Source organism: Bos grunniens, chromosome 9 (genome assembly GCF_055505025.1).
Source record: "Bos grunniens cultivar Pamir isolate PY7600 chromosome 9, Bosgru_T2T1.0, whole genome shotgun sequence".
Classification (NCBI taxonomy): Eukaryota; Metazoa; Chordata; class Mammalia; order Artiodactyla; family Bovidae; genus Bos; species Bos grunniens.
In genome coordinates, this window is record NC_141173.1 from 89,513,425 (window position 1) to 89,527,345 (window position 13,921).

A 13,921-nucleotide genomic window follows, 5' to 3' on the forward strand; every position below is an offset into this window, starting at 1 on the left:
ACAGCCCAGAGATGAGTTGATAATCTTTGTAGTCTGGAAACAGAAGAACTATGAAAACTGCCTCAAAGTTAACATCTGGTGGTTCTTTGTCAGTTCTGTCTGTTCTGGTCAGAGGTCAAATAGCACTGGAGTAGGGTGGAAGGAAAACTCTGTAAAATGGCAAAGGCCAACTCTTCACACAGCTTGTGGGATCTTAGGTCCCCAACTAGGGATCAAACTTGTGCCCCTGCAGGGAAAGCAGAGTCTTGACCACTGGACCACCAGGGAAATCCTGGCAAAGGCCAACTCTTAAATGCCAACCCCAGCTACCATCTGGGGAGAGCTGTCATTCATTCCTGGGGGACCCTATCATTGGTTCTCGGGCTGCGTCCTCCTTCACGTAGAATTTTGAGAATGAGAATGAAATAATCTGAACCAAACCCTTCTCTGAGCAGCCTTTCCAACATATTTGGATAACAAAGAATGCGTCTGTACTAATCTTGCGTTGCACAGCTGCACGGAAAATATTGTTTAACTCTCTTCTGTATATTTTGTCTTTTGGGGAACCCTATCAGAAAGCTTATGATCATCTCTTGGAAGTCCCGGTCACTCGGGAGCAGTTAAACCACTATCGGAATGTGGCCGAGGCTGCCCGGAGTGAACTTGCAGCAACGCTGGTCAAATTTGAATCTGCTCAGTCTGAGGTGAGAATCTGTCTTCATTACTCACAAATGGGCCTTGTTAGCTTCCCGTGGAGCGAAACAGAGTATAGGGGTGATTAGAAACAGGATGAAGGGAGGCGGGTTTAAACTTCTTGGTAAATTTTATTCTCTTTTTCTCTTATTGTGCCGCAAACCTCTGTTGGCTTCCCTGGTGGCTCTGTGGTAAAGAATCCGCCTGCCAGTGCAGGAGATGTAAGAGACTCGGGTTTGATTCCAAAGTCAGGAAGAGTCACTGGAAAAGGAAACGGCAACCCACTCCAGTATTCTTTCCTGGAGAATCCCATGGACAGAGGAGCCTGGTGGGCTACAGTCTGTGGGGTCGCACAGAGTTGGCAGTGACTGAAGCAACTGCTAGTGCCCTCTGGTTGGGAGAATTCCTGAAAGACTGTGCATTTGCTGGGCTGGGAGGTGAGGTGAGCTGGGCTGGATTCTGGCTCTCAGGGGAGCTGTCCTTCCTGAGAGCATCAGGGGCACCTGGGGACTTGGGGGGCAATGTGGGCATTGGAGGGCTCAGCATCCTGGGAGAAGCTTTCTTTAAGGTGGATTGCTTGCAATCTGCAGTTCTAGGGGTAGAAATCTGCCTCCCTTTTTTGTGGTGGTTCTGCTCGCCTGGGGGAGATTCTAGGAAGGTGACCAAGATCCATCTACCCTTGGGGCTGGATCCAGTCTATTGTGGAGTTTCTGGGAGATTCTTGCTAGACTCACTGCCCTTATAGACTAGTGGCCCCCAGGAATCCTAGGCTTGCCTGTGAGGTAAGTGACAGTCTCACTAGACTGTCAGGCTCCCATTGAAAGATGAGTTGATAATGTGTGTGTATGTGTATGTGAATAAATGTAGGCATGCATGGTCATAGTTCCAAAAAGTATGGTAGTAGTAATAGTGTAGTATAGTGAGAGTCTCTCAGTCGTGTCAGACTCTGCAACTCCATGGACTGTAGTCCGCCAGGCTCCTCTGTCCATGGGATTCTCCAGGCAAGGATACTGGAGTGAGTAGCTATTTGCTTCTCTGGGAGATCTTCTCAGTCCAGGGATTGAACCCAATCTGCACTGCAGGCACATTCTTTACCATCTGAGCCACCAGGAAAGCCCTTCAAAAAGTATATGTATTCATGAAATTTTCTAATGGGACGGATCTGATATCTTATAAGGCACATACTGTGTTCAGCATTTTAGTGTGAGAGAAAAGTTAATGTGTTTCCTTTGTATAAATCCTATAATGATTTTCTTTTTCTCCTATATTTTTTCCAGACATCCGAATATTATTTTTCTTTATCTCCTGCAATAAGGGTCCAGAAGGCTGGGGAAGAAATTCTGTAATATATTGAATAGTCTGTATTGACTTATGAAAGGGTCGTGGCCGTGAAATTACAAATGGCCTACCTGTAGCTTCCTCGTTTCAGCAGCAGCAGCAATAGCAGTAATACAGATTTAGAAAATGAGTTTCCATTGCAGAATATTTTATTCCTTTTTGCAAAACACACCACACCTGTCTCTTGAGTGAGATTCATTCATCACAGGACATTGCTCAATAGTTTTTTGACTGGAAATAGAACTGCCATAAGACCCAGCAGTCTCACTGCTGAATGTACACACTGAGGAAACCAGAATTTAAAGAGACATATGTACCCCAGTGTTCATTGCAGCACTGTTTACAGTGGCTAGGACATGGAAGCAACCTAGGTGTTCATCGGCAGACGAATGGATAAGGAAATTGTGGTGCATATACGCAATGGACGATTACTCAACTATAGAAAGAACACATTTGAGTCAGTTCTAATGAGGTGGATGAACCTGGAGTGTGTTATACAGAGTGAAGTAAGTCAGAAAGAGAAACACCAATACAGTATATTAATAGATATATATCGAGTTTGGAAAGATGGTAATGACAATCCTATGTACAAGGCAGCAAAAGAGACATAGATGTAAAGAACAGACTTTTGAACTCTGTGGGAGAAGGTGAGGGTGGGATGATTTGAGAGAATAGCATTGAAACATGTATATTACCATATGTAAAATAGATGACCAGCCCAAGTTTGATGCATAAAGCAAGACACTCAAAGCTGGTGCTCTGGGACAACCCAGAGGAATGGTGTGGGGAGGAAGGTGGGAGCGGGGGTTCAGGATGGGGGGACACATGTGTGCTGGTGGCTCATTCATGTCGATGTATGGCAAAAACCATCACAACATTGTAAAGTAATCATCCTCTAATTAAGAAAGAAAAACCATTGCTCAATAGTTTTTTGAAAAAGAATAAGAGGGCCCACTATTTAGGCATAATTTCCCATCTAGTAATACAGAAACAAATATGAAAAAAGAAAGTAAAGTTGGATTAAGTCATGAATAAAAAATTGAAAATTTAAATTACGATTTTGGTTTTTTTTCAAGGTACTTCAAACTTATATCCTTGAAATCTTTTCCCTCTGTTTACTTCTTTCCCATGTCAGCTTCGAGAACTGCGATCCAAGATGCTTTCTAAAGAAGTTTCCTATCAAGAGTTAAAAGCTGAGATGGAGAGCTACAAAGAAAATAATGCCAGAAAATCGTCTCTGCTCATCTCTCTGAGGGACAGAGTTCAGGAACTAGAGGAAGAATCAGCGGCTCTCTCCACTTCTAAAATTAGAACTGAAATCACAGCTCAGTCTGCAATCAAGGAGAACCAAGAGTTAAAGAAGAAAGTGGTAGAACTAGACGAAAAATTACAGTAAGGATATTTCAATATATTTTTCAATGGAGTTAGTGTTAAAACACTAACTCCTGATAGCAGAATATGCCTTTGAAGGTACTGGGGTTTTGCATTATTTGGCCCTGAAACTCCACTTAGGAAAAAAAAATCATATGTGTATATATATATATATATATATATATATATATATATAAAATTTAGAAGATTTCCTCTAAGTAGAGTTTTAACTGGAGGTTGTGGAATAGTACACAGAGCGAGGGGTTTATTCAGAAGCTAGTTGTAAAAATACCTCAGAAGCCCAGAACACACCAGACCACCCTTAACACTCCTCATTAAGTTTTATTGCCGGTTTATGCAGAGAACTCAGGAAATCTAGGTTTTCTACATGTAGTTCTGCCAAAAGGTGATTATTGAGATAAAATTGGGAGCTAACTGTTCTTAAAATATACTTTATAATTCTGTGTATAATAACTTAAATCCCTTTACTAATAAAACACTTGGTATTTATTTTACTTATTTCATCTTAAAAAGATTAAAAACAAAAACCCAGTGCTTCCAGCTCCTGTCCTCTTTCTCTCCTTCCATTCAGAGCAAAATTCCTTAAACATGTTTGTATGTACTCACTGTGCCAATTTGTCTCCTCTCTCAGATCTACTCTGCTGAAACCACTCATTAAGGTGACCAGTGACTGCACACTGCAAATTAAATGATCAGTCTTATCTGATCTTCCAGTACGTCAGTCAACAGTTGGCTTTTCCCCCTGAACCACTTTCTTCTTTTAGCTTCCAGGGCACTGCGCACGCCTGCTTTTGATCTTGCCTTTTAGCTGCTCTGTCATGATCTCTGGCTTTATCTGCCTCATCTCCTTGACTTCCAAGTATTGGTGGGCCCCAGGGCTCAGTCCTTGATTCTCTCCTTGAAAGTGAAACTCACTCAGTCGTGTCCGACTCTTTGTGACCCCTAGACTTCTCCAGGCCAGAATACTGGAGTGGGTAGCCTTTCCCTTTTCCAAGGGATCTTCCCAACCCAGGGATCGAACCCAGGTCTCCCGCGTTGCGGGTGAATTCTTTACCAGCTGAGCCACAAGGGAAACCCAAGAATACTGGAGTGGGTAGCCTATCCCTTTTCCAGGGGATCTTCCCGATCCAGGGATTGAACCAGGGTCTCCTGCCTTGCAGGCGGATTCTTTACCAACTGAGCCATCAGGGAACTCTCTTCTTGTTTCTATCCAAATCCACTCTTTTAGTGCTCTCATCCAGTCTCATGACTTAAAGTATGACCTAAATGCTCATGACTCCCACGTTTCTTCCTAAGACCTGCATATCTTATGACTTACTGGGCATCTTCACGTGGATGTCCAACAGGCATCTCAAATTAACATGTCCAAATTAGTATTTCCACAAATTTGTCCTGTGGTTTTCCTAATCTCACTGAATGATAATTCCATTCCTCTAGTTGTTCAGGGCAAAAATCTTGGATCATCCTTGCTTTCCTTTCCTAGATGCTTCAGTAAATCTCATCATTTATCTCTATCATCAAAATAAATCTAAATTTTTACTACTGTACATTGCCACTAATCTAGTCTGCATCTCCAATTTTACCCCACTCCCCCTAAATGTTTCTTACTCCCTTTTCTGCTTAATCTTTTCCTTCAGCCCTATAATATACTATGCATTTTTCATACATTTATTTTTTGATTATTGTCCATCTTCCCAATTAGGACCTAAGTCCCATGAGGGCAAGGATGTTAATCTGTTTCGTTTACTACTGTATCTTTTGCACCTTTTACAGAGCCTGATGCATAGTAAGTGCACAACAAATATTTATTAAACAAATGATATATTCATTTGTGGGATATATATATTCCCACAAATGTCAAAAAGAAAATTACTCAAAACCTTATGATTCCAGAAAAACTATAGTTCACAGTTTGTTGAACAGATATTCAGACAGTTGTACTTAAATGGCATCATGTAGTGAAATATTTTTCCTGAATAATATGTTATAGATACTAAAAAATTCTTTCATTATATCATTTTTTAATGGCCAGTAATATTCCATTGCATGTTAAAATCATAATTTACTTAACCAGTTCTTTTTGTTGTTTCCTTTAGACACTTAGGTTAGTTCCACTCAAAAAATTATTGTAAACCAAAATGCAATGAGGATCCATATATGTTCATATTTTCACATTTATATGATTATGTCATTATGGTGGATGCCTGGAACTTTGTTAGGTCAAAGTGAAATGCAAATAAAAGTGGTAATAGTTTAGAAGTTCCTGGAATAGAGAAGTAATATTGAAATCTTGGAGTAAATGTATTGAATCACATACATAAATTAATCAGAGCCATGGCATTTACTATGACTTTCATGAGTTAGAGACACTGAATACATACTACTTTTCATATGTTAAAAATTAGAACTCAGAATATTGATGTTGGTCTTTTATTGTTATACATTTTTCTAAATAGAAATATGGCATGATTTTGAGTATATGCAATTACATACTTTGTTAATCTTTGAATTGTGTGAAAGAATTTGCAGTAACATTAGAGTGTTGTTATAAACACTTAAAATGGTAAAAAGAGAAAGCAATAATCATGTTCATTATCTAGGGTACTAAAAATGATGCCAAATTATTGAAATGATTCTAATTTGCCTTTAAAATATGTCTGTTTTTTAATGTTCTCTTAGTTTTTAGCATTTAAAGCATTAGAAATAGACCATGCTATTTCAGCAAACCTATCTGAGATTCGAAATAAAATATTCACAGCAGGGCATAAATTGACTGATTTTCCTTGATTGGCCCATTTCAGTACTCTTTAACAATTCTAGATGTGCAAAAACTAGTTGTGATCTTTGCTGATGACTGAACACCTCTCTTCTCTAGAGGTGGGCACATCCTCTGCTTCTGATGTATTTTTTAATTATATTTAATCGACTTCCCTGGTGGCTCAGATGGTAAAGTGTTTGCCTACAATGCAGGAGACCTGGGATCGATCCCTGGGTTGGGAAGATCCTCTGGAGAAGGAAATGGCAACCCACTCCAGTATTCTTGCTTGGAAAATCCCATGGACAGAGGAGTGTGGTAGGCTACAGTCCATGGGGTCGAAAATAGTTGGACACAACTGAGCGACTTCACTTCACCCTTGGCCGTGAATCAAGGAATGCTCTAAGTAACCCTTATGGATCATTGTATAGTGACCAAAGCTTGGTCTCTAAGCCCACTGTAGCATTACTTTCTTTCTTCCCCCATGAAGCCTCAACTGAGTCATGGATCCGTGTTTGATCTAGAGCAACAGACTCCAGCCTTTTTGGCACCAGAGACTTATCTCATGAAAGATAGATTTTCCATGGATTGGGAGTGGTGGGGGTGGTTTCAGGATGATTCAAGCACGTTGAATTTATTGTGCACTTCATTTCTCATCTAATGCTGCCACTGATCTGACAGCAGGTACTGGTCTATGACCCAGAGGTTGGGGACCCCTGATCTAGAGGACCACCTGCCCCTTCTGCAGATCCTAAAAGGTCAAGGACAGGAGGCAGATAACCTGTCTTCCTTGCTAAGATGACATGAAGATCTCCCTACATTTTTGCAAAGTATAGGTGCTCCAGAGTTGCTTCCACTTTTCTCCTTCTTTAACTAGGCTTTTAAAACAATTATGTACTCTGTATCTGGGAAACTATGTTGTGTTGAAAATGATGATTGGTTATTTCCCAACAGAGGGCTCAAGTACTGAACTTTGATGAATGTTATCTTCTTTGGTGTTAAAACTTACTTCTTATTTGACCAATAGAAAATGTTTAAAGGAAAACGAGGAGAATAAGAATCAAGTCTCACAGAATTGCAGGAAACATGAGGAATTTCTGGCTCAACTTCGTGACTGCTTAGATCCAGAGAAGAATGAAAAAGCATCAGATGAAGATTTAATTCTTAAGGTGCTTGTATGAAGACTAAAATGACTATGCATTGAATAGTTGTTCTGATGTGTGCCATGAAGAGGAGCTGAGGTTAAGTCTCGGGGTGCAGGAGAACAGGACAGGAGCCAGTACAGCATTAACCAACTGTGTGATCTGGGAAAAACCATACCACCTCTCTGAGCCTCAATTCCAAGATTCTTTCTAGCATTATTTGGGATTAATTTTTCTCCACAAGTTCTCTCTGGCTCAGATGGTAAATAATCTGCCTGCAGTGCAGGAGACCCAGGTTCAGTCTCTGGGTTGGGAAGATCCCCTGGAGGAGAAAATGGCAACCCACTCCAGTGTTCTTGCCTGGAGAATGCCATGGATAGAAGAGCCTGGTGGGCTACAGTCCATGGGGTCACAAAGAGTTGAAAATGACTGAGTGACCAATACTTACTTACTTAATTTCCAGAAGGGATTGATTTTTTGCTTAAAATATATTTAGATTGTCAAATAAAAGTAATTATTCATTTAAATGATATATTTTAGGAAGATTTTTGTTTGTTTTAGGTACAGTCAGAAACACATACACACAACTAAAAACCAGAACCAGCTGCATGTCATTTTGGGGATACTTGTGTGTCAGGCTAAGATTAGCTCTATAGTACTTTTTAATTTTATGCTTAAGCCAAAAAATAAAAATCCTGCTGTGATGGTAGGTTGCCATTGAGATGGAAATTAATGATATCAACTGAATAATTCACTTGGCTTGCAGTGATTCATTAGGGAACCTGAAGGTATTTGAATGGGCACCATATCTCTGTACCTACCCTTGCTTCTGAATGGCTTTCCATGCAGCCATTCTTTTTTAAAACAGTGTTTTATTTGTTTATTCTTTAAAATTGAAGTATACTTGATTTACAATGTTGTATTAGTTTCAGGTATACAGTGAAGTGATTCATATACCTATAATTCAGTTACATATACGGGTGTGTGTGTGTATATATATATTCTTTTTCAAATTCTTTTCCCTTACAAGTTACTATAAAATATTGAGTATGATTTTCTGTGCTATACAGTAGATCCTAGTTTTATATACAGTGGTGTGTTTATGTTAATCCCAGACATTATAAAATACTGAGTATGATTTTCTGTGCTATACAGTAGATCCTAGTTTTATATACAGTGGTGTGTTTATGTTAATCCCAGACATTATAAAATATTGAGTATAGTTTTCTGTGCTATACAGTAGATCCTAGTTTTATATACAGTGGTGTGTTTATGTTAATCCCAGACTCTAGGGGTGAAAATCTCTAGGTCCATCAATGTTGCGGCAAATGGCATTATTTCATCCTTTTTTATGGCTGAATAATATTCCTTATATACATGTACCAGATCTTCTTTATCCATTCCTCTGCTGATGGACATTTAGGTTGCTTCCATGTTTTGGCTGTTGTGAATAGTGCTGCCCTGAACACTGGGGATATGGCCATTCTCAAAGGCCTCCCCTCAGTGGTTTATTAGTAAATATCCCGTGTGTACCCTGGGAGAGCTGTGAAATGATTTCATTTTACTTCAGGAAGTTCCACCTCACTGATGAGTTTTGGTTGCTCCGTCCCAGGTCCATCTAATTCCCTCAAGGTGCTAGATTCAGCTCTTTCTCCTCCTCTCTGTTGCTCACACGTGACCAGGAAGGCTGGCTGTAAAAGTCTACTTTGTACTGTAGTTTGGAAGCTTATCTTTAAAGCAAGTGGTGGGGAAAAGAGAAGACAATTAAAATGCTTCTTCCTTAAGACACCCTTTCCCACCTCACAGGCAATCTCCAAGTACTAACCTGTGTTGAAACCATATTAACCTCGCCTTTTTATTTTCTTCTAATGCCTTGACATCTGGGGCCTTGCTGACCTTGAGTTCCAGGGTGAGCCAGTTCCTAGTAAATGACTCTCCTGGGTGCACAGCTTTCCTATGCAAACCACCGAACTCAGAGCAGCCCACACCCCAACCACTTCTTCTAGCAGATTTTTACTCTCTGGGCCACTATCCAACCAATCACCCCAGAGCCAGGTGCCGGATAACTAGAGATGGCTCCCACACTCCAGAACCCACTGAAATTCTTCAAACTAGGCAACCCTAAGCCTGCCCACCCTGCCTCACCTCTTTCTTCCTGTGGAAAACATGTTTTCACCCTGGCTCCCTCTGTCTCCTGCCCAGCCCTGGTGCTCCCTGGGTGGCCCTACATGGCATGGTGTGCCCCCTTCTCTCAGGAGCTGAGAACAGCAAACTCTTTCAGTCTCTCCTGATTTGTTGGCCTCACTGTACCTGAATGATAATATAACCTATATTTTTAAACAGATACTGGGACCCTAGAGCTTTAGCATCTCAATCACCTAGCAACTCCTCACCTTATTTCTTTATTTTGGCTGCACTGGGTCTTCGTTGCAGTGCATGACGGCTTCTCTAGTTGCGGTGCATGAGCTTGGTTGCCCTGAGGCATGCTTCCTGACAAGGGATCTAATCCATGTCCCATGCTTTGGAAGGCCAGTTCTTAACCCCTGGATCATCAGGGAACTCCCGCTCCCCATCTTACATAGAAATCACTGGTCAAGAGTAAAAAGCCTGCTGTCTTCAACACTCACCAGGTGTTCCCTGAGGTTACCAAAACCTCTCCAGTTTCAAAACCATTCCCTTATTCTCTTCACCTCATAAATACATGTATACACACCCTCTAAGGAAACCTGCCTCTTGAGAAATCTGTAAGCAGGTCAGGGAGCAACAGTTAGAACTGGACATGGAATAACAGACTGGTTCCAAATAGGAAAAGGAGTACGTCAAGGGTGTATATTGTCACCCTGCTTAGTTAACTTGTATGCAGAGTACATCATGAGAAACGCTGGGCTGGATGAAGCACAAACTGGAATCAAGATTGCCAGGAGAAATATCAATAGCCTCAGAAATGCAAATGACACCATCCTTATGGCAGAAAGTGAAGAAGAACTAAAGAGCCTCTTGATGAAAGTGAAAGAAGAAAGTGAAAAAGTTGGCTTAACATCACTTCATGGTAAATAGGGAAACTATGGGAAACAGTGGCAGACTTTATTTTCTTTGGACTCCAAAATCACTTCAGATGGTAACTGCAGCCATGAAATTAAAAGACGCTTACTCCTTGGAAGAAAAGTTATGACCAACCTAGACAGCATGTTAAAAAGCAGAGACATTACTTTGCCAACAACAGTCCATCTAGTCAAGGCTATGGTTTTTCCAGTAGTCATGTATGGATGTGAGAGTTGGACTATAAAGAAGGCTGAGGGCTGAAGAATTGATGCTTTTGAACTGTGGTGTTGGAGAAGACTCTTGAGAGTCCCTTGGACTGCAAGGATTTCCAACCAGTCCATCCTAAAGGAAATCAGTCCTGAATATTCATTGGAAGGACTGATGTTGAAACTGAAACTCCAATACTTTGGCCACCTCATGCAAAGAGCTGACTCATTGGAAAAGACCCTGATGCTGGGAAAGATTAGGCAGGAGAAGAAGGGGACGACAGAGGATGAGATAGTTGAATGGCATCACCGACTCAATGGACATGAGTTTGAGTAAACTCCGGGAGTTGGTGATGGACAGGGAGGCCTAGTGTGCTGCAGTCCATGGGGTCACAGAGTCAGATACAACTGAGCAACTGAACTGAACTGAAGGAAAGAAAGATGGTAGAAAAGAAGGGTTTCTAAGAACTTATTTGACATCCATCCATCCACTTCCCAAATATTGAGTGAGTGATTACAATGTGATAGACAGTATTCTGGGTGTTGGGATAGAGTAGTGAATGAGACAAGATGAAGTCTGTGCCCACCTAAGAGCTTCCACTGTTGTGGGTGAAGATGCAGAGGCAATAAACAAAGAAGTATACAATATTACCCCCCCGAGTAAAAGGAGCAGTGAAGAAGTACAAATCAGGTTCGGGGGAAAGACCATAAAGCATGTTAGAGGCATGGAATGCTAGTTTAGGTAGACTGGCTAAGGTGTGCCCTCTGGAATGGGGACTTTTAAGGGATATTGAAACCACTGTATAGCACGGGGAACTCTGCTCAATGTTATGTGTCTGGATGGGAGGGGAGTTTAGGGAGAGATTGGATACATGCGTATGTATGGCTGAATCCCTCTGCTGTCCACTGGAAACTATCACAACATAATCAACTATACTCCAATATAAAATTAAAAGTTTTCTTTCTTTTTTTTTTTTAATAAAAGGATGTTGGAAAGGAAAAGTGTTCAAGAGAGAGGGAACAGCTCTGATTCAGGAGCAGGGCACCATGTTGGCAAATTGTTGAGGCTAAAGATGCGTCACTTCCCCAGATTGTCCTAACACACATGCTGGCCATGTCTTGTGGAGTTTCAGGTCTTCCTACAGGCATCCTTGTGCTGTCTGCATGGCTGTTTCCCTGGGGCCAGGAGCCTGGTTGGTTTTATTTTCCCTCCTTCTAAATCATACAGATCTTATTAATGTTCCCAGCTAGCCCCTCAAATGCACAACATGGAGAGTGAAAAGCCCAGCTAGTCCCAATGATAACCACGGTTTGTGCATGTTATTCAGGACTTTTTCTATGCTTATATTAATTAGAAGGACTTTCTTTTGAAATAAAGAGAGTCCTGCCTTCTTCTCTGTATTCCTCCTCTGTGCCAGGTGACGCCTTATAATCAGTTGGTGCCAGCGGACGTGGACTGAATTGAACTTCCTTGCTTGCCTGCTGTAACTCTGTAGAAACATCACCATCCCTGGAGTGTTTAGCAGCCAGGGGCTTGCCAATGCCTGTTCTGTCTGAAAGCTTTTGGCTGAATGCTCATCATTGTTGCCTTGTAGCTACCTTTTGATTAATTTCAATTTGCCTATCCTGTCTGCCCATAACAAGAGAGTTTAGAGGCTGCCTTTGAAAATGTTATGTTTTGAGTGGATGGAGGAACAGTGCCTTTACTGTTTTCATGTGATAATGTGATCACTGGGGTACATAGATCAGAGTTGCTTAGAGAGAGTAGTATGAAATTACCAATTTTTACAGGACAGCTGTAATTGCTTTCTCTTCAGCTTGGAGAGCTGTGCAAGGAAAATGCATTTGTGAAGGGACAAATTGTTGCTCTTGAAGAGACTATAAATGTCCATGAGATGGAGGCAAAAGCTAGCAGAGAGACAATCATGAGGCTGGCTTCAGAAGTAAACAGAGAGCAGAAAAAAGCTGCCTCCTACATTGAAGAGAAAGGCCAGCTGAGCCAGGTACAGTATGTGGAGCACGTGTGTGCATCTGTGATCATGTTTATGAGGCAGAGACTCAAAATCAGGTGTGGATGAGCATACTGGTGTCACCGACCACAATTCCCAAAGGCTCCTCTCGGCAGAAGGGCTGGGGGGCACATGGGACTCTGTGACCTGATCAGGCCTCTGGATACAGCTTTTTTCTAATTAGAAAAAAAGAAATGCAAAACACTTAATAAGTAAAACATGTGTACTAAAGTGTCTTATTTGGTTGAATTATAAGGAGTAAAAATTTTTTTTAACTTATTATTATTTTTTAAACAAAGAGGCAATGCATTCACAAGATGCAAAATTCTAAGTGGACACAGGAGAATGTGGTGAGAAGTGTCCCCCAATCCCTTCCCCCCAACCACCCAGTTGCTCTCTCTAGAGGCAACCTCTGTTAATAATTTCTTATATACCTTTCTACAAATACTCTATATGCATATATTTATTCTTTTTATTTATTGTTTAACACACATGGCAACAACTTTGCACACTCAATGTTTCTCTGTTTATTTTGAAAAATTGGTAAGGTACTACACAGTATTATATACAAGGCCGCTAGGAATAATCCATCATTTTTCATATGTGAGACTCTGTCAGCAAGACAAAAATCCCAAAAGTAGACTTGCTGGCTGAAAGGATACAGGGGTTTTAATTTTGAGAGACATTGCCCAAGGGAAGTGACTCTTACCTCTGAACTTTTATTTATATAATTAGTTGCTTGATCTTTCCAAATGAGTGAGAACCTGTTTGAGCATGGGAATTAATACTGTATGTTTTTTTAAACACTATATAATCCTTTTTAAAATTTTCTGTCAAAGAAACTAATTGTGGGATTAATGATAGGGGTTAATTTCCAAAACCAAAAGTAAGCTAGTGCCATCAGTTAGTAAAATACGTAGGAGAAAATTGAAGAGTAAAGGAGATGGAGTTTAAAATGAAAGACTGACTAATGCTGAGAAAAAGAGGCTCCATGAGGGGTGAAGTTTCAGTGTGTCCCACCGGCTGTGAAGGGAGTTCTGGAATTGGCAGGACTCAGTGAAGGAGCTATCTTCGTGGGAAATCCTGAGGTCTTCCATGTCTATGGTGACATCACTGCCAAGGTGAGGTGACATGGGAAGTTGGAATGTGAAAGTGATCCAGTAATGATAATAATTTCTATTTCTCTCCAATTCCCTGCATCAAAGAGCCCTTCTGACCACTAGATTTCTTCTTCTGTCACATTAACCGTGTGAAAGGAGAAAAGATTTTTACCACCATTACCAAGTCACTCCAATCATTTCAACACCTTGTCTTAGTCTGCTTCAGCTCTCATAACAAAATGCCATACACTGGGTGGCTTGAAAA

At 40.9% G+C, this 13,921-nt stretch overlaps 1 protein-coding gene across 15 annotated transcripts in view; it reads left to right on the plus strand.

Annotated features, from left to right (window-relative positions):
- The window catches only part of CCDC170 (coiled-coil domain containing 170), a 95,845-nt gene that overhangs the window by 28,631 nt on the left and 53,293 nt on the right, over positions 1–13,921 (plus strand). For 7 of the 15 annotated variants that reach the window (XM_086318349.1, XM_086318350.1, XM_086318353.1 and 4 more), the window contains exons 2-5: positions 555–683; positions 3,146–3,402; positions 7,185–7,326; positions 12,365–12,550. In XM_086318349.1, coding sequence (XP_086174475.1) covers positions 555–683; positions 3,146–3,402; positions 7,185–7,326; positions 12,365–12,550 — 714 coding nt within the window. Of the gene's footprint in view, positions 1–546; positions 684–1,949; positions 2,517–3,145; positions 3,403–7,184; positions 7,327–12,364; positions 12,551–13,921 lie in introns of those variants that run through there. The other 8 variants (XM_086318351.1, XM_086318352.1, XM_086318354.1 and 5 more) reach the window with 6 other exon arrangements.